Source organism: Asterias rubens, chromosome 22 (genome assembly GCF_902459465.1).
Source record: "Asterias rubens chromosome 22, eAstRub1.3, whole genome shotgun sequence".
Classification (NCBI taxonomy): domain Eukaryota; kingdom Metazoa; phylum Echinodermata; class Asteroidea; order Forcipulatida; family Asteriidae; genus Asterias; species Asterias rubens.
Genome location: NC_047083.1, coordinates 1,724,670 through 1,744,491, shown reverse-complemented (window position 1 = coordinate 1,744,491; position 19,822 = coordinate 1,724,670). Strand labels below are relative to the sequence as shown.

Here is a 19,822-nt window from a genome sequence, read left to right as displayed (position 1 = left end):
ATAATGAAAGAAAAAACACCCTTGTCACAAGAAGTTGTGTGCATTTAGATGGTTGATTTCGAGACCTCAACTTCTAAATCTGAGGTCTCGAAATCAAATTCATGGAAAATTACTTCTTTCTCGAAAACTATGGCACTTCAGATGGAGCCGTTTCTCACAATGTTTTATACTACCAACCTCTCCCCATTACTCGTTACCAAGTAAGGTTTTATGCTAATAAATATTTAGAGTAATTACCAATAGTGTCCACTGCCTTTAAGTCAAAGAAATGGAGAGTCATGGCCGAGCGGTCCAGTACACTGTTTCTGAGCAAAGATTATATAGAGCACCGAAGGTGCAAGATGTGGAACTCGGGCTAAAATGTGAAATCCCACTGGATGCCATTTCGGCAAGTAACTCTTTTGATACAATAATAGATCAGTGCAGAAAATGACCATTCCTATCAATAGGAAACAAAACATTCACTTGCTGAAATGGCGCCTGTATTTCACGTTCAACAATAGATAAAGCTTCAGTTCTGCATCTTATGTGCCTTCGGCGCTCTGTAATCTTTGGTTCTGAGCTCTGGCATTGTCAGCAGCAGTGTTTGGGTTCGATTCCAGTATGACACTTGTGCCCTTGAGCAAGACAAGACACTTGACCGTAACTGATTCATAAAATAAATGACAAGGTAGTGCATTCTGCATGCTCTACCAGCCAGGCTCCTAGTGTACGATATAACATTCTTGCAGACTTTATCTATTCAATTGCCACAAGTGGTGTGACTTACAAACTTAAATAACCTGCAGACAAAATACCTCCACATACATTGTCAACTGATATGTTGGCCCTATTTGTACCTTTTTTATTGTTTAAACAGAAAATGGTGCTTGGCCAGATGATTGTCAAAATGTTATTTTGGCACTTTCCTCCAAGATTTTTTCCCCTTATTAAATTGGACCCTGGATAAAGGACCACCCGAATGCAACCCCCCCCCCCCCCCCCCCCCACGACCCGACAATAAAGACACTTTTTGTCACGTATCTATTTGGCTAGCTAGGTCATAGCGCGCATCTTGTGGATGATCCTATTTTCTGCAGACACTCAATTTCCCCTACATAATTTTTCCCTTAACAGCGTACATAGCAAATTTATTGCATTGGAGGCAAAGTTATATTTTTTCTGTGTGTTGTTTCCGAGAGATTGGTTAAACATTTTGAAGAAGAAGAACAAAAAATAGTAAATAAACCAGCCATTTAAAAAAGCACAACGGATTGTGAGTGCCCCTTTAACCATCCGGGACCTACTTCCGGATTTGGGCTGTAGTTTTCTGTGCACACGGCCGGAGGTACATGATGTTCCCCCGCGTTTGAATTCCAAGAACTGATTATTTTGAGAGTTAAATATGTCATATTTAGATTTGTTTATCAACGGACGAGAGACTGCATTTGCAGTTGCAGTGAATAAAGGCGGAACTGTGCTTGGAAATGCTTGTTCTGGTTTTCCCCGTGCCTGTCACCCTGCCGGTTTCTGTTGTTTACCGAGAAGAGAGTGACTACCGCAGCGGAAGCGTCAGAGGAATTTGACCGGTTGTAACTGTCCATTCAACGGGGGACGTTCGGCGTTGAATTCACGCTGCTCTAGATAGCTGTAGGAACAACGGTTTGTCGCGAGGTTTATCTTCTTACAAGAAAGGTTTGATTAAGGTTAGTGCAAATGTAACACTTTAAACACTGTATTTGTTTATGAATAATATGGTTATTTGTGTTTTTAATAAATTTCTGACATGGCATGGTGGGCCAAATTGTTTTGAAACAATCAATGCATAAATTTAAAGATCTATTTATAATTTTATAAACTGACAAAAAAAAATTCAATTTATGAACATGGCATATAAATTGTATTTGTTGTATTGTGCATAGTTTTTTTATGTCAAGTTAAAGATCATATCGGACCTATACACTGTACCGCAGGCATGCTTCTTGTAGTTGTAGCCTTTAAAAAGAATTCATCGGACCAGAATTTATTTTATTAAATAAGTAAATTTTAATAATACTATTCTTTACATTTTATGAAGATTAATCTCATTTGTCTTCAATGCCGAGGTACTTTTCTTCACCAGAGAATTAGAAGTTGTTACAAGATGTTGTACTTATAATACAAAAAAAATTGTAAAAATGAGGAAATCAACACTGACTATCTACAGTTTCAAATTATTTTGACATTTTTTCTGAACCTCGCAAGCACTATTATTATAGTAAAATGACATTATGACTAAGCAACAATTTTGGATTTGTCTTTGTGGGTATTTTTATACTCAACAAACTTGTAAATTTACCAGACTGAATGTTAACAATTGGACATAATTTCTTTCACACATAAAAAATATGATGTATTTAACACAATACATTGAGGTACTCAAAGTTCTGAAAAACACAAGACCGACAGGCGACAGACTTCTGTCATGAGCTTACTGGCCTGAAGCTAAAATCAAGTGTCCTTGTGAGCCTGTGGTTTATTGTTAAATTTAAGCAGTGATGTAAGTTCAATTCAATTCACATTAATTTTCACAAAAATATCGGGTTGTTTCATTGATCTGTACGAATTCCCAGCCCCTCCCCCCAGCCCCCCATCCCCCCAGCCCCCCCGCCCCCCAGCCCCAGCCCCTCCCCCAGCCCAAGCTTACTTACGTAAACCCTTCGTACGTTCCAGGAGAAATGAACTTCAACAATCCCTGGAACCTAATCTATCACCACCACCTAATTATCATTGAACCTTCTTGAACACTGCAAGTCACATACTGCTCAAACTTTTAAGAGGTTTTCTGGAAAAGTTTTAGCTAGAACTGCTTAAAGGGAGTGTCATGCTTTGATGACCGTGACAGACAGTTTTGTATTTTTATCTGACTTGAGGTCTGGTGATTTGTTTTGAAAGATGCTAGGGCCCTATGTCAGATTTTTGGCCGATTTGACTCAAAAATTTTGATTTAAAATTTTTATTTTGACGGGGGTTGAGAAAGTTACAAGCTTTCATTTGAGCCATTGCTCGAAAAAGTCCGCAAATTATTAGAAACAGTGAAATAAAGATCCCAACAATATATTATACGTGACCAATTCTTATGTGTTTTATAAGAAACGTTTTACATTTTTGTCATGGTTCCTGACCATTAAAAGTAAAAGTTCAACTTTTTTTGGGGGGCGATACTCTTTGAAATACCATTCACTCAAAAAAATCTATTTTTTAATGTTTGGTGCCAAAAATCTGACGTAGCATCTTTAAGTGCAGGGTTCGAAATTAACATTGGACCGCAGGCCGAGTCCAGTGTTTTTAGCATTTGGACAGTAAACTTTCGATTGTACAAGTTCGTGCTCTTGTGTTTTTTAATTTGAATCTAGACCTCATTGCATTTTTAGTACAATTACTGTACAATGTGTTTTATGACATAGTGCTATCACATCTTCTTTTACCAAGTGCTTGTTCAAAAATCAGCTTCAATTTGAAGTATTCTTCTCATTTTGATACAGGTCTTGTAGCACATTCTCTGTTTCGGTGAATGTTTTGAGCTACAAGTCCTCCGCTAGACTTGTCAAGTGCCCAAATGCTAAAATCACTTGCCCCGGGCCTGCGTACCAGTGTTTAAAATGTCAAGTCATGGGCCCAATTTCATAGCGCTGCTTAGCACAAAAATTTGCTTAGCACAAAAATTTCTTCCTTGATTAAAACAGGATTACCAACCAAATTTCCACTTGTTGCATATTGCTTGTTACAGGTATTCAGCTGTTGTTTGCTTATCCTGAAAATCACGTGGAAATTTGGTTGGTAATTCTGTTTTTATCAAGACAAAAAATGTCAAGCTAAGCAAATTTTTGTGCTTAGCAGCTCTATTTCATAAGCAAAAAGTTTGCTTTAAAAACACGAAAATAGCTCGCTTATTTTACACATGTTACTGTTTCAAATTTCATGCCATGTACATTGCGTGTGACTGGTATTTAGCTGTTGTTTACTTAGCATAACAATTGAGTGGAGTCTTGGCAGGTAATCTGATTTTACTAAGCAAGTATTTTTTTGCTTAAGCAAAATTTTGTGCTTAAGCAGCTCTATGATATTGGCCCCTCCTCTTTATCTTTTGACCTTGGATAAGTTTAGACTATTACACTCACACAACTGGAAACATGGAAGTAACCTTTTGTATTCTCCACCTACCCAGAAGTTCTAGAAACTCAAACAAAGTCCATTAATATTAAAATCAAACAGAACAAATAAAACATCCACCAGGTGCCTGTTAGGGAAATCCCCTTCATGACCACCTACTTATAGTTTGTATCAGACTCTTCCACTTTCAGGAAGGGGTAAAAATCAGTGGCAGTCTGAATACTGTTTGTGTATTACTCTTTAAACAAGGTTTACAGTGTAGGTTAACAAATTTAAAGGAGCACTCCAGTCACAATTAAAGCAGGCCTTTGGGGTCCCATGGAATTGTGAACTCTCACCTAATTACTACCAACATACCCTCCCCTCAGTATAATGTAAAGCGTGTGCAGAACTGACAGAGGCTCTAATTAATAGTGATAGTATTTTTATGATACTATAGCCACAGGCCGTCTTTGATCATGATGGTGACAGCCCCTTAAAAAGCCATTATAGGCTACACTTTCGGTAAACAGTATTGTCCAAGTCCCACACTTCGTGTATCACAACTTATATATAAAACAACAAACCTGTGAAAATTTAGGCCCAATCGGTCATCGGAGTCGGGAGAAAATAACGGGAAAACCAACTCTTGTTTCCGCGCGTTTCGCCGTGTCATGACATGTGTTTAAAATAAATCCGTAATTCTCGCTAACGAGAATTTATATTGTTTTACCGTTTTCTCAAAAAGTAAAGCATTTCATGGACTAATATTTCAAGAGAAGTCTTTCACCGTTACCTTCTGTAAACTCGGTAAATTACAGGCCTGATGCTTCACGGAGGTAACGAAGGCAATTGCCTCCGTTGCCCCTGGCCATTGCCTTGGTGCCCTTGAAATGTTCCAGTAGAAATTTACAATTTCCTCATAGGGTGCCCTTTGCCAAAGAGAAAATGCCTTGGTGCCCTTGACCTTTCAAAAATGAAGCATACAGCCCTGAAATTATTTGTAAATCTGTTCCCTTTTTTTTTTTTTTTTTGTGTACGGAAAGGGTCCAAATGGCTTTAATTAGGAGTATTGTTCTCACACAGTTGGGTGTCATCGGGTGTCTTTGGATACAGCCCAATTTCATCTTTGATTTTCAAGGTGTAGGCCTATAGTGTGAGTGACAAAAAAGTCAACATTTGCCATGGTGTTTTTACTCTTGGTACAAATATAGTGAATAGGGTAGGTGGCCTTAGCTTACGATCCAAACCGGACCTTCTTCAGAGGCATAAAACAAGTACAAACAAATACATATCCATTTATAGAAAAAGAGAGGGGAAAGGGATTAAGGGAAGGATCCAGAAGAAGCGGGAAAATAACAGCCAATCAAAGTTCCTATTTCAGAAACAATATTGGTGGCTATGAACCAATAGGAGTGAAGTGGCGAGGACAAAGGATGGTACAATTGTAGAATACAGGGCCACTCCAGGGTTAGAGTTAGGGTTAGAGCTAGGGCTGTCGCCGCCGAGTGTGGCCCTGTATTTTATTGTTACTCCTTACTGTTTTGTCCATTTTGTGTTAGATGTACTCAATTTTGAATTTTGTAACAAAATTTATCTGTCCTTTGCAATGTCTTAAGAGGCGCACAGCAAATACAGTCGACTTCATATAACATTAAACTTTAAAGGCAGTGGACACTATTGGTAATTACTCAAAATAATTGTTAGCATAAAACCTTTCTTGGTGCCGCGTAATGGGGAGAGGTTGATTATAAAACATTGTGAGAATTGGCTCCCTCTGAAGTGACGTAGTTTTGGAGAAAGAAGTAATTTTCCACAAATTTAGAACTTGAGGTCTCGAAATCAACATCTGAAAGCACACAGCTTCGTGTAACAAGGGTGTTTTTTTCTTTCATAGTTATCTCGCAACTTTGGCGACCAATCGAGCTCAAATTTTCACAGGTTTGTTATTTAATGCATATATGTTGAGATACACCAAGTGAGAAGACTGGTCTTTGAAAATTACCAATAGTGTCCACTGGCTTTAAAGGCACTGATGGACACCTTTGATAATTGTCAAAGACTGGTCCGTCTTCTCACTTGGTGTGTTCTCAACATCTGATGTCTTGAATTCAGTTCAAATATTTTATTGAGAAATTACTTCTTTCTCAAACACTAAGTCACTTCATAGGGAGTCGTTTCTCACAATGTTTTTATACTATCAGCTCTCCATTGCTTGTTTACCAAGTAAGTTTTTATGTTAGTTTGAATAATTACCAATAGTGTCTACAGAAGTGCCGTCAAACAATGTCCCTGACTGTGAGTGTGAAAAGAAAACATACTGACATCCTATTCTAACATTGTCCTCTTTCTTTTTCTCCCCTCCCCCTGACCCAACCCACCCCCACCCCCACTAACAGGAGAAACAGTATCCATGAAATATTCACAGGTAAGTTTTCTGAGTTTTCTTAAAGACACTGGACTCTATTTGTAATTGTCTAAGTTGTATCTCAACAACTAAATTGCAAACCTGTGAACATTTGAACCCAATCGGTCGTCGAACTTGCGCGATACTAATGAAAGAAAAAACACCCTTGTCACACGAAGTGGTATGCTTTCAGATGCTTGATTTCGGGTCTTAATATCAAATTCATATATTTTAGTGGAAAATTACTTCTTTCTGGAAAACGATGTAGCAAGCACGAGAAAGTTGTGCTTAGTAAATTGTTTTGCTAATAACAAGCAAGCATGAGAAAGTTGTGCTAAGTGAATTGTTCTGCTAATAACAAAATTGTCACAAACAATTTTAATTTTTTATAAGCCAGTTACCTATTTTTGCTAAGCAACAGTTTTCTAAGCTTAGCAAAGTACTGTTTGACAGCTTTATGAAACCGTGCCCTAATACTTTTAGTTTAAAGTTGTTTTATGTTTTTAAGGAGCAACTATCATAACTACTTTAACAAAATTAGTTTCATCAGTTGAGTGGGCTTAGAAAAAGAGGGGAAACTTCCCCAATTTGCTGGAGGAGGGTGTGTCAATTTCTCTATAAAGCAATCGCACAACATCAATAAACAGTATTGTCCAAAGGTCCACACTTCGTGTTTCAAAACTTATAAAATAACAAACCTGTGAAAATTTAAGCTCAATCGGTCATCTGAGTCGGGAGAAAATAACGGGAAACCCACCCTTGTTTCCGTACGTTTCGCCCTGTCATGACATGTGTTTTAAATAAATCTGTTATTCTCGATATCGAGAATTGATAATTGTTTTAATGTTTTCTCAATAGTTCAAGGGAAGTCTTTCACCATTACCTTCTGTAAACCCTGTAGGTTATTTGTAAATCTGTGAACTTTAATTTATTTTTGTTCAGTTCAGAAAGTGTCCGTTGGCTTTAAGGGAAGGTATTTCATTGGCTATCAGATTGCTTTATGATTTACGTTGCTGTGTATAGATTTGTTCTTTGTGATCTGGACTCGCTCATTATTCTACTGCCGCGAGAGACTACTTAGTTTTAAAAACGGAACTGTCCCGCTTATTAACAACTACCTTGGGAGGTAGGAAATAGGCCTGACTTCTACTTTCGTTTTATGGTGGATGGAGGGGGGTCTTCCTGTTTTTAATTTCACTGCTGCAGAGCTTAATTGTAATTGGTCATTCTGATTACCAAAACAGCTGATGTCCTGCCTGATATCTTAAATTTAAATTTTGAAAATGTTTTGCCCAAAACAGGGATTTATTTCTTTGTTATCTCATTTTACAGTTGATGTTTCGTTCGGCGGAGCGAAGGGTTGCCACAGATGTAACTATACCCCAAGCAGTCCGCATCGATTCCACTTCCGGCTCGGCATTTCAGTTCCGATTTCTACCCTACGCTACGTTTGATGCCCGAGTACCGTTTGTCAGCGAGACTCCAACTGCCAGACTAGTCCTTACTCGGATGCAGCGAGCGAAGCGATGTTCACTGGCTCCCAACGTTATTTACCTGCGTCTGATCCAGGATCACCGGTTCCCGTCAGGGTGACTGCGTGCCCTGAAAGTCTTATGGGTAGGTTTTGGTGTTTATAGCAATAATAATAGTAATAATTATACTTAATCAACTTCACTAGTACATTACAAAGATATTTTTTTTAGACGTATGTACTCCCTTGGGCATATCCCACCGTTGTAAACAGAAATCAGTTTTTAACAAAAATCTGTTGTTTAACAAAAAAAAAATAATAATAAAAAATCATTTGTTGAAAAAAATAGCTTGTTTAAAAACAACAGTTGTTAAAAACACCCTGTTATTTTCAAAGGAAAACACTGTCTCATGAAGCTCTGAAAAGTTCCCAAAAAATAATGTCACTGGTGGGCACGGAAATTCTTTTTAGAATACCGAAGGAAGTGTTTCACTAGGCAGACTATTTTAAAATACAATCATGAAACAAAACTAAAAGGATGGAAGGACCAGCTAATGAAAACACTGTTCGTTTTCCTGTGAACCTTTATTTTGCATGGTCATGAATACACTTCTCTAATAAGTGAAGCTTCCTTAATTTGTTAATGCAGGCGTGAACCTAGAGAAACTTTTATAACATAAATACAAAACCTGGAAGCTTTGCAGAAAAAAAAAACATGAAACTCCTACATGCCAGCTTAAGTGGGTGTAATTTATGGGTGTGCATAACATGGCGGGAAACTCCCTTTGACTTAATCAAAACTCAACGGAGCGGAAGTGAAAATGAAACAAGAGAATCAAGTCTTGAATATACGGTACTGTTAATTATGTGTCAATTTATGGCTTATACAGGAGTTTGATACTCTTTTTGTAACACAAAACACAATGCCCGCAGATTGACATTAAACTTACACAGTTTGAAGATAATGATGTTAAACCATATCCGGTAATAACTGGTAATATACATTTTATTGAATAATTTTTGTGACTTGTTTTTCTCAAAAACTCCAGATTCTTAGCAATTTAAGGGAAGGCAAGGTTTCTACATCATTATCTTCAAACTGTGTACGTTTAGTGTAAATCTGTGGACATTGTGTTTTGTGTCCTGCAAAAAGTACCCAGACCCTTTAAAACACCATAAATAAAAAAGACAGGTCAAACCATAGAGTAAGGACAGAGAGGTCAAACTGATAAAATTCATTTAAAGGCAGTGGACACTATTGGTAATTACTCAAAATAATTTTCACAGGTTTGTTATCTCATGCATTTGTTGAGATACACCACGTGAGAAGACTGGTCTTTGACAATTACCAATAGTGTCCACTGTCTTTAAATGAAATTTTCTCATTTCTGTTGTTATTGTGCAGGTAAACACCCCACAAGTTGGTCAAAAGATGATGTGGAGGAGTGGCTGGATTGGTCTGTTAAAGAGTTTGAACTGGATGATGTCCAACAGAAGAAGTTCTCTATGAACGGAAAAGCCCTCTGCATCCTTTCCAAAGAAGGCTTCCGTTACCGCGCCCCTAATGCTGGAGACTTCTTGTGTGAACTCCTCCAAAAGCTCCTTAGTAGAGGTGGGTAAATTATAAGTTATCACACAAGCGCGCGTGGAATACAGTACAACACCCCCCCCCCCCCCCGATTTTGTCACTAAACATGTAAGCATGTTGATGCACAATACTGTTCTTTTGTTGTTGTGTGCTTTTCTTCTACACCCCCCCCCCCACCCCCCACCACCACCTTCATACAGATGTTTATTGAAATCCATTGGAAATGTATGATTTTACCTTTCCAAAAACCACCCAGCAGACGACGAACTGACCAGGCCTGCTTATGAGCCGACTTTCAGACTAAGAACGTTGGACAAGTGCAACAGGGACCACTCAAAGAGCAGCGACGATGGAGGAAAACCAAACATACCAGAACGTCTACCACTCAACCTCAAAATAACAGGTATGTTTCTGGTTCACACAGCAAGCACCCTTGTTAACAGATTTCCCCAGGCGAGGAGCTACAGTGAAAGGATATGGGTTAACCCCAGTGTTTCTGGTTCACACAGCAAGCACCCTTTGTTTACAGGTTTCCTCAGGCGATGAGCTACAGTGAAAGGATATGGGTTAACCCCAGTGTTTCTGGTTCACATAGCAAGCACCCTTTGTTTACAGATTTCCTCAGGCGAGGAGCTACAGTGAAAGGATATGGGTTAACCCCAGTGTTTCTGGTTCACAAAGCAAGCACCCTTGTTTACAGGTTTTCTCTGGCTTGCAAGCTACAGTGAAAGGGTAGGGGTTAACACCAGTGTTTCTGGTTCACAAAGCAAGCACCCATGTTTACAGGTTTTCCCCAGGCTTGCAAGCTACAGTGAAAGGGTAGGGGTTAACCCCAGTGTTTCTGGTTCACAAAGCAAGCACCCTTGTTTACAGGTTTTCCCCAGGCTTGCAAGCTACAATGAAAGAGTAGGGGTTAACCCCAGTGTTTCTGGCTCACACAGCAAGCACCCTTGTTTACATGTTTTTCTCAGGCTTGCAAGCTGCAGTGATTAAAGTCACTTATGCGACATCCTTGGTTTCACTACCAGAAATTTATAATAATAGTTTATAATTTCTTTAAGTTTCTATAATATAGGATCATTTTAATTTCGTTTTCATTTTGTACAATGCTTGCGCCTTGATCTGTTTTCTGGAGAAGTGCGCATTATAAATCCATATTTTTAATAAATTCTCTATAGATAATGGTCATGAGAGCTCCAGTAGTTCCGGTCACAGCACCCCTTATGCAGTGTTTGAAGACGAGTCCCAGTACAGCCCTCGCCCAATGGCGGCCGTCCATCACAGCTACCCACCCTACTTGTCTTCTCATCCTACCATACACCCTAAGACTCTGCAAGAGCCCAGAAACGGGGCATCAATCCCAGAGACGCACCCAGACACCCCGAACGGTCAAAACCCCCGACCAGACATCCACTCCCCAGCTCACTGCTCCTCCCCACCAAGTCGGCAGTCACCTGCGAACCACTCACAGATCGCCAATCGGAAGCGGAACTTTCCACCGTACCTTACCTCAAGATTGCCTCATCGGCAAAGTCTCACAGCAGCTGGGTTTGCAGCCCCTATTGAAGACTATAAAGATAAACACCGAAGAGAAATGATGGAAGCTCAGCTGAGTTCTGCGGAGGGCCCCCAGAATTCTAGCGCCAACCGAAGCGGAGATGCGCGGCCAATTTTACGAGACATTCTTACCAGCAGGGGTCGTTGTCCAAAATCAGTTCTACCTTACAGTCGGATGAAGGTACAGCCAAAAGTGCACGTTCCAGTTATCCAGGAGACTGCTGCAGCCTCGACCAATGGCAACACCTGTACTAGAGTGATCAGCAACTGCACAGCCAATCAGAGGTCAGCTTCCATCAGCTCGGACACCCTCGCACACCATGTGCCCCTTGCGCCTTTTTCTCTTCAATATCCGTACCATCTGGCGCCCTCTGTTGGCCAGGCGTTGACCTGTGAGAGGAGTTCTCCATCCGTTTTTTCAAACATGCTGAATGTGAAAGTCTTGTGTGACACTGAAGTTGAGGAAGGCACTTTAGAAATGGACTGCGATGCCAAACAAGTCAGAGTTGGTAAAAAGAAAGGTATGGACATCTTGTTATTTTAATTGTCTCTACTTAAAGAACATAGACACGTTTGGTAATTACTCAAAATAATTATTATCATAAAACCTTACTTGGTAACGAATAATGGGGAGAGGTTGATAGTATAAAACATTGTGAGAAACGGCTCCCTCTGAAGTGACGTAGTTTTAGAGAAAGAAGTAATTTTCCACGAGTTTGATTTCGAGACCTCAATTTTAAATTTTGAGGTCTCGAAATTAAGCATCTGAAAGCACACAACTTCGTGTGACAAGGGTGTTTTTTCTTTCATAGTTTTCTCGCAACTCCGACGACCAATCAAGCTCAACTTTTCACAGGTTTGTTACTTGATTCATTGTTGAGATACACCAAATGAGAAGACTGGTCTGTGACAATTACCAATAGTGTCCAGTGTCTTTAAAGGCCATAGACACGTTTGGTAATTGTCAAAGACCAGTCTTCTCACTTGGTGTATCTCAACATATGCACAAAATAACAAACCTGTGAAAATTTGAACTCAATTGGTCGTCAAAGTTGCGAAGAAAAAACACCCTTGTCACACGAAGTTGTGTGCTTTGATTTCAGGACCTAAAAAATCTAGTTCTGAGGTCTTGAAATCAAATTCAAATGTTTTAGTGAGAAATTACATCTTTCTCAAAAACTGCGTTGCTTCAGAGGGAGCCATTTCTCACAATGTTTTATACTATCAACAGCTCTCCATTGCTTGTTACCAAGTAAGTTTTTATGCTACCAATTATTTTGATTAAATACTAAAAGTGTCCAGTGCCAGGATCAGGGAGAACAGAGGTTATGGCCTCTAAGGCATGCATGTTATTCCAAGTCTGTCATTTTAAAGGGTCTATGTACTTTTTGTAGGACAAAAAAACACAATGTCTACAGATTTACACTAAACTTACACAGTTTGAAGATAATGATAGTAGAAAGCTTCCCTGAAAATATTACGTGCTGAAGTGCTGTAGTTTTTGAGAAATGAGTAAAACAATGTCATGAACACAATTTTTGTCTGAGTGATCATAAGACATAAATTATTTTAGCATGTAAAAAGGTAATTTCATGACATACTTATTTCTCAAAAACTTTCAGCACCTTAGCATAGACCTTATCGCAAATACCAATGCGCAAGCGCAGACTGTTGAATGAGGTGCATTGTGGGATAGATATGGATCAAATTTGGATACCAGCTAGACCACAATGCACCTAATTCCAAGCTTTACGCGCGCGCCCCAGTATTTGCGAAAAGGTCTATTAGTATTTTAAGGTACGCTTTCTATTATCATTATCTTCAAACGGTGTAAGTTTAATGTAAATCTGTGGACATTGTGTTTTGTGTTACAAAAAGTACCCAAATCCTTTGAGAGTGATTACCAGACTTCTAACCTCCTCTTTCAAGTTTTAACCATCACACCACTTCTTGCTTACAGGTCACAGACCTCTCTTGTGGCAATTCTTATGGCAACTCCTCAAAGATAGAAACAATCTCCACTCCATCTGTTGGGAGGACGAAGTATGCCTCGTCTTCCGCATCATCGATACGGAGAAAGTCTCAAAACTCTGGGGGAAGGAGAAGAATCGACTGAATATGACATACGAGAAGATGTCCAGAGGAATGAGGTATTATTACAACACAGGGATTCTATGCAAGGAACCGGGGCAGAAGCTGACATACCGGTGAGTTCATTATCAGGGCTGAGTGGTCCAGGGGTCGATTTCACAAAGCTAAGAATTGATCTCGGGCCTGTCTGCTGCGTTTTTTGAAAGGGCAAGGGCACCAAGGCATTTTCTCCTTGGTGAAGGGGACCCTATGAGGAAATTGTAAATTTCTACTGGAGTAATTTAGGCCTGTGATCTTAACTGTGTATCAATCTGATTTGAATAGCAAAGCGTGATGTCACAAGACAAATCACCATAAATTTGCCAACTCATATGAAGATGAATCTTAGTGCTTTGTGAAATCGAGCCTAGGATGATCAAATTCAAGGCCTGAGAGTATGGGTTCGACTCCCGGTCAAGACAGCAAGACCTTTAACCATGATTTCTTCTCCACACCCAGGAGTAAGTGTGTACCAGCCAGACTAGAGGTTGTTGAATGATTTGTGCCAGGGCAATCGGGGGCATCAGAAATTGTATTAAGTTTGGATGGTAGTGCATTCTGCTCTACTAGCCAGGCTCCAAGTGGATGATACCCATGCCTATCCTTACGGACTGTGAAGGGGGTAACCCTGTTTGAGCCTCAGGAGTAGGTGGCTACATTCCCCTGGTGGCAGTAGCCCTCTCCTAGTGCATTCTGCTCTACTAGCCAGGCTCCTAGTGGATGATACCCATGTCTACGTCCTTTCGGACTGTAAAGTGGGTAGCCCTGCTTCAGCCCCAGGAGTGAGTGGCAGCAGGCCCCCTGGTGGCAGTTGATTTGGGACGGGTCATTTAAGATAGCCCTCACCTTGAAGTGGTTATCCATGGCCTTGTCATGTAAGGCGATCTCTCAAAAAAAAATAATAATTCAAGCAACTTTTTTAAATGTTAATGCTGACAATTTTTGTTTGTTTCCTTTTTTTGTAGATTTCTTACCCCACCAGAGGACTTAATAAACTCAAGATGCATCTTCAAAAACAAGACGCAAACCAACGCCGCTTCCGATGCAGAATCCAAGGAGGCGAGAATTGATCAAGAAGTGGACACTCCGAAAACCTTCTCTTCCCAGACAGATCCCGAGACGGCAGACGAGATGTCCTCACCGGGGTCTGCCTCGACGACCAGCACGGCCTCATTGTCATGCTGTGATACACCGATCGGCATGACAACTGTTGCTCAGGAAGACATCAAGATTAAAAGAGAGCCTGATGAACTTTGATTCCCTCTTCAATAAGGTATTGTCTTGTTCATGCGGTGAGAAGTACTTGAATATGTAGGAGGCAAAGAATGTAAATATATAAAGTGCAAGAAAGATTTTTATTGGTATGTCACAAATTTTGTTTTCATTCTAACGAATATCATCAACAGTGGTCTGCATAAACCTCCACTGACGTTATGATACCTCTGCAACTGTTTATGCTCTAAGGGAAAGGTTTAAAGGCACTGGACAATATTGGTAATTACTCAAAATATATGTAAGCACAAAAGCTTACTTGATAGCATAAAACATTGTTAGAAATGACTTGCTCTGAAGTAAAGTAGTTTTCAAGAAAGAAGTAATTTTCCACTAATTCAATTTCAAGGTCCCGAAATCAAGCATCTGAAAGCACACAACTTTGTGTGACAAGGGTTTTTTTTCTTCCATTATTATCTCGCAATTTCGAGGACCAATTGAGTTCAAATTTTTACAGGTTTTTTATTTTATGCATATGTTGAGATACACCAAGTGAGAAGACTGGTCTTTGACAATTGCCAATAGTGTCCAGTGTCATTAAAGGGAAGGTTTACGTTTGCTAATCACTCTTACAATTAAGGGCAAAAATAGACCCTTCATTACAAACCTCAAACAGCTTTTGATAGTTTAAAGCATTTTGAGAATAATTTCATGTAGAACTCCACAAAGAGATAGATTATGCAGTCTGATTGGTTAAACACTGATCACATGATAGAACTCCACAAAGAGATAGATTATACAGTCTGATTGGTTAAACACTGATCACATGGTAGACCTCCACAAAGAGATAGATTATGCAGTCTGATTGGTTAAACACTGATCACATGATAGAACTCCACAAAGATATAGATTATACAGTCTTGATTGGTTAAACACTGATCACATGATAGAACTCCACAAAGAGATAGATTATACAGTCTGATTGGTTAAACACTGATCACATGATAGAACTCCACAAAGAGATAGATTGTACAGTCTGATTGGTTAAACACTGATCGCATGATCAAATTTAATAGTCAAAGTAAAGTGACAATAAAAAAGACAATTTAATTACACAGATCCTCCTCAATGCAGAAGGCCATTATGAATCAACCTCGCTCCTAGTGGAGTACAATCTCTATCCTAGATTGCCTTGCTCGATCATAACCCCTGGAAGTGTGACTTTGAAATATCAAAATATATTGGATATTTTATAAGCAGTCCTTCGATCGATCTCTTTTCATGTAGCACTGTTATAAACAGGATCAAGTCAAACAACAACCGGTCCCCTCATATTTTTAAAACTTATTATACATACGTCAAAATAACATGCATTTTTACACGCGTGTGCTAAGCGACTAAAAGCAAGTGCAAGTTATTAACAAGCATGCCATACATAGCGGCCGCTTCCGACAATTCAAACAAGTCAAAGGTGATTTTCAGTACTTCCCATCCAGGGGTTAGTGATGAGGGGTATGGATACGGCATGCTGCCCATGGTAGCGAGGTTGATGTTGAACATTACTTTACTAAAAACGACATGTACATGCCTTCCTAATGATGTAGTAATTGAGAATTGTGTGCAAGCCTTTTCAACTAGTTTTTCAAAGCAATAGTATCTCTTTTTTTGTTCTAGTACTTTTTTTGTTATATACTTTGTTTCATTTTGTGCAGCTGTAAAAATACTGGCTTTGAAGTGTTTACTGAGTTGAATAAGCCTCTTTAAGATTAAATTTTATTCTAACTAAATTTAAACTCTTATTTAAAAAAAGTACTGACGTTTGTGGTTAACTGGAGAAGAATCATTGAATGACATTCCTGAAGAATTTAATTATAGACTAAAACATATTCTTAACGTTTGTGCGATTGAACGAAAGATTAAACGATTACTCAGAATAATTTAACTTAGGCACTAAAGTTATATATTTATCAAAAATGTTGATTTCTTTTCAAAAGCAATAACACATTTTATAATTAGGAAAAAGATGTAAAACTCTTTACTATTACCATATATGCATCCCCATTAGATTTGTCAAATTTCTATTTGTGCATTTTTACACAAGGCTAGCCTTATGAACTTTTCGCTCTAAAAAGTGTACAAGGCTATAGCCTTATGAACTTTTCACTCGAAAAAGTGTACAAGGCTAGCCTTATGAACTTTTCACTCGAAAAAGTGTACAAGGCTATAGCCTTATGAACTTTTCACTCGAAAAAGTGTACAAGGCTATAATAGCCTCATGATCTTTTCACTCGAAAAAACTTTATAGCCTTATGAACTTTTCACTCGAAAAAACTACATGAACTTTTTGCTCGAAAAAACTACAAGGCCTTATGAACTTTTCACTCGAAAAAACTACATGAACTTTTTGCTCGAAAAAAACTACAAGGCCTTATGAACTTTTCACTCGAAAAAGTGTACAAGGCTATAGCCTTGTGAACTTTTCACTCGAAAAAGTGTACTTAAAAAACAAGTAACAAGGCTATAGCCTTATGAACTTTTTGCTCGAAAAAACTACAAGGCTATAGCCTTGTGAACTTTTCACTCGAAAAAACTACAAGGCTATAGCCTTATGATCTTTTCACTCGAAAAAACTACATGAACTTTTTGCTCGAAAAAACTACAAGGCTATAGCCTTATGAACTTTTCACTCGAAAAAGTGTACAAGGCTATAGCCTTGTGAACTTTTCACTCGAAAAAGTGTACAAGCCTTATGAACTTTTTGCTTGAAAAACAAGTAACAAGGCTATAGCCTTATGAACTTTTTGCTCGAAAAAACTACAAGGCTATAGCCTTATGAACTTTTCACTCGAAAAAGTGTACAAGGCTATAGCCTTGTGAACTTTTCACTCGAAAAAACTACAAGGCTATAGCCTTATGAACTTTTCACTCGAAAAAACTACAACTTATGAACTTTTCACTCGAAAAAACACTTTTTCGAGCCTTATGATCTTTTCACTCGAAAAAACTACAACAACTTTTTGCTCGAAAAAACTACTTATGAACTTTTCACTCGAAAAAGTGTACAAGGCTATAGCCTTGTGAACTTTTTGCTCGAAAATGTATACAAGGCTAGCCTTATGAACTTTTCACTCGAAAAAGTGTACAAGGCTATAATAGCCTTATGAACTTTTTGCTCGAAAAAAACTACACTTGAGGCTCTTTTCACTCGAAAAAACTACAACTTATGAACTTTTCACTCGAAAAAACTACAAGGTTATAGCCTTATGAACTTTTCACTCGAAAAAACTACATGAACTTTTTGCTCGAAAAAACTACAAGGCTATAGCCTTATGAACTTTTTGCTTGAAAAACAAGTAACAAGGCTATAGCCTTATGAACTTTTTGCTCGAAAAAACTACAAGGTTATAGCCTTATGAACTTTTCACTCGAAAAAGTGTACAAGGCTATAGCCGTGTGAACTTTTCACTCGAAAAAACTACAAGGCTATAGCCTTATGAACTTTTTGTTCGAAAAAGTGTACAAGGCTATAGCCTTATGAACTTTTCACTCGAAAAAACTACATGAACTTTTTGCTCGAAAATGTATACAAGGCTATAGCCTTGTGAACTTTTCACTCGAAAAAGTGTACAAGCCTTATGAACTTTTTGCTTGAAAAACAAGTAACAAGGCTATAGCCTTATGAACTTTTCACTCGAAAAAGTGTACAAGGCCTTGTGAACTTTTTGCTCGAAAATGTATACAAGGCTATAGCCTTGTGAACTTTTCACTCAAAAAAGTGTACAAGGCTATAGCCTTATGAACTTTTTACTCGAAAAAACTCCAAGGCTATAGCCTTATGAACTTTTCACTCGAAAAAGTGTACAAGGCTATAGCCTTGTGAACTTTTCACTCGAAAAAACTACAAGGCTATAGCCTTGTGAACTTTTCACTCGAAAAAACTCCAAGGCTATAGCCTTATGAACTTTTTGCTCGAAAAAGTGTACAAGGCTATAGCCTTATGAACTTTTCACTCGAAAAAGTGTACAAGGCTATAGCCTTATGAACTTTTCACTCAAAAAAGTGTACAAGGCTAAGCCTTATAAACTTTTTGCTCGAAAAAGTGTACAAGCCTTGTATAGCCTTATGAACTTTTTGCTCGAAAAAGTGTACAAGCCTTGTGAAATTTTCACTCGAAAAAGTGTACAAGGCTATAGCCTTGTGAACTTTTTGCTCGAAAATGTATACAAGGCTATAGCCTTGTGAACTTTTCACTCGAAAAAGTGTACAAGGCTATAGCCTTATGAACTTTTTGCTCGAAAAAGTGTACAAGGCTTGTGAACTTTTCGCTCGAAAAAGTGTACAAGGCTTGTTAACTTTTCGCTCGAAAAAGTGTACAAGGCTATAGCCTTATGAACTTTTTGCTCGAAAAAGTGTACAAGGCTTGTGAACTTTTCGCTCGAAAAAGTGTACAAGGCTATAGCCTTATGAACTTTTCACTCGAAAAAGTGTACAAGGCTATAGCCTTATGAACTTTTTGCTTGAAAAACAAGTAACAAGGCTATAGCCTTATGAACTTTTTGCTCGAAAAAACTACAAGGCTATAGCCTTATGAACTTTTCACTCGAAAAAGTGTACAAGGCTATAGCCTTGTGAACTTTTCACTCGAAAAAGTGTACAAGCCTTATGAACTTTTTGCTTGAAAAACAAGTAACAAGGCTATAGCCTTATGAACTTTTCACTCGAAAAAGTGTACAAGGCCTTGTGAACTTTTTGCTCGAAAATGTATACAAGGCTATAGCCTTGTGAACTTTTCACTCGAAAAAGTGTACAAGGCTATAGCCTTATGAACTTTTTACTCGAAAAAACTCCAAGGCTATAGCCTTATGAACTTTTCACTCGAAAAAGTGTACAAGGCTATAGCCTTGTGAACTTTTCACTCGAAAAAACTACAAGGCTATAGCCTTATGGACTTTTTGCTCGAAAAAGTGTACAAGGCTATAGCCTTATGAACTTTTCACTCGAAAAAGTGTACAAGGCTATAGCCTTATGAACTTTTCACTCAAAAAAGTGTACAAGGCTAAGCCTTATAAACTTTTTGCTCGAAAAAGTGTACAAGCCTTGTATAGCCTTATGAACTTTTTGCTCGAAAAAGTGTACAAGCCTTGTGAAATTTTCACTCGAAAAAGTGTACAAGGCTATAGCCTTGTGAACTTTTTGCTCGAAAATGTATACAAGGCTATAGCCTTGTGAACTTTTCACTCGAAAAAGTGTACAAGGCTATAGCCTTATGAACTTTTTGCTCGAAAAAGTGTACAAGGCTTGTGAACTTTTCGCTCGAAAAAGTGTACAAGGCTTGTTAACTTTTCGC

General features: G+C 38.6%; 1 protein-coding gene across 3 annotated transcripts; it reads left to right on the top strand.

Annotated features, from left to right (window-relative positions):
* Window positions 1–1,334: 1,334 nt before the first annotated feature.
* Window positions 1,335–16,417, top strand: LOC117305116 (transcription factor ETV6-like). 3 transcript variants are annotated; one of them, XM_033789872.1, is made up of 8 exons: window positions 1,335–1,685; window positions 6,510–6,538; window positions 7,850–8,134; window positions 9,394–9,600; window positions 9,833–9,979; window positions 10,755–11,654; window positions 13,094–13,313; window positions 15,066–16,417. In XM_033789872.1, exons 3-8 carry the CDS (start codon window positions 8,044–8,046, stop codon window positions 15,112–15,114), a joined length of 1,614 nt encoding a protein of 537 aa, XP_033645763.1. In that variant the 5' UTR covers window positions 1,335–1,685; window positions 6,510–6,538; window positions 7,850–8,043; the 3' UTR covers window positions 15,115–16,417. The 3 variants fall into 3 exon arrangements, with proteins under 3 accessions (XP_033645763.1, XP_033645762.1, XP_033645761.1); XM_033789871.1 differs by lacking the exon at window positions 15,066–16,417 and adding an exon at window positions 14,229–14,804 and having other exon boundaries at window positions 9,836–9,979; window positions 13,094–13,340; XM_033789870.1 differs by lacking the exon at window positions 15,066–16,417 and adding an exon at window positions 14,229–14,804 and having other exon boundaries at window positions 13,094–13,340.
* The last annotated feature ends 3,405 nt before the right edge of the window (window positions 16,418–19,822 follow it).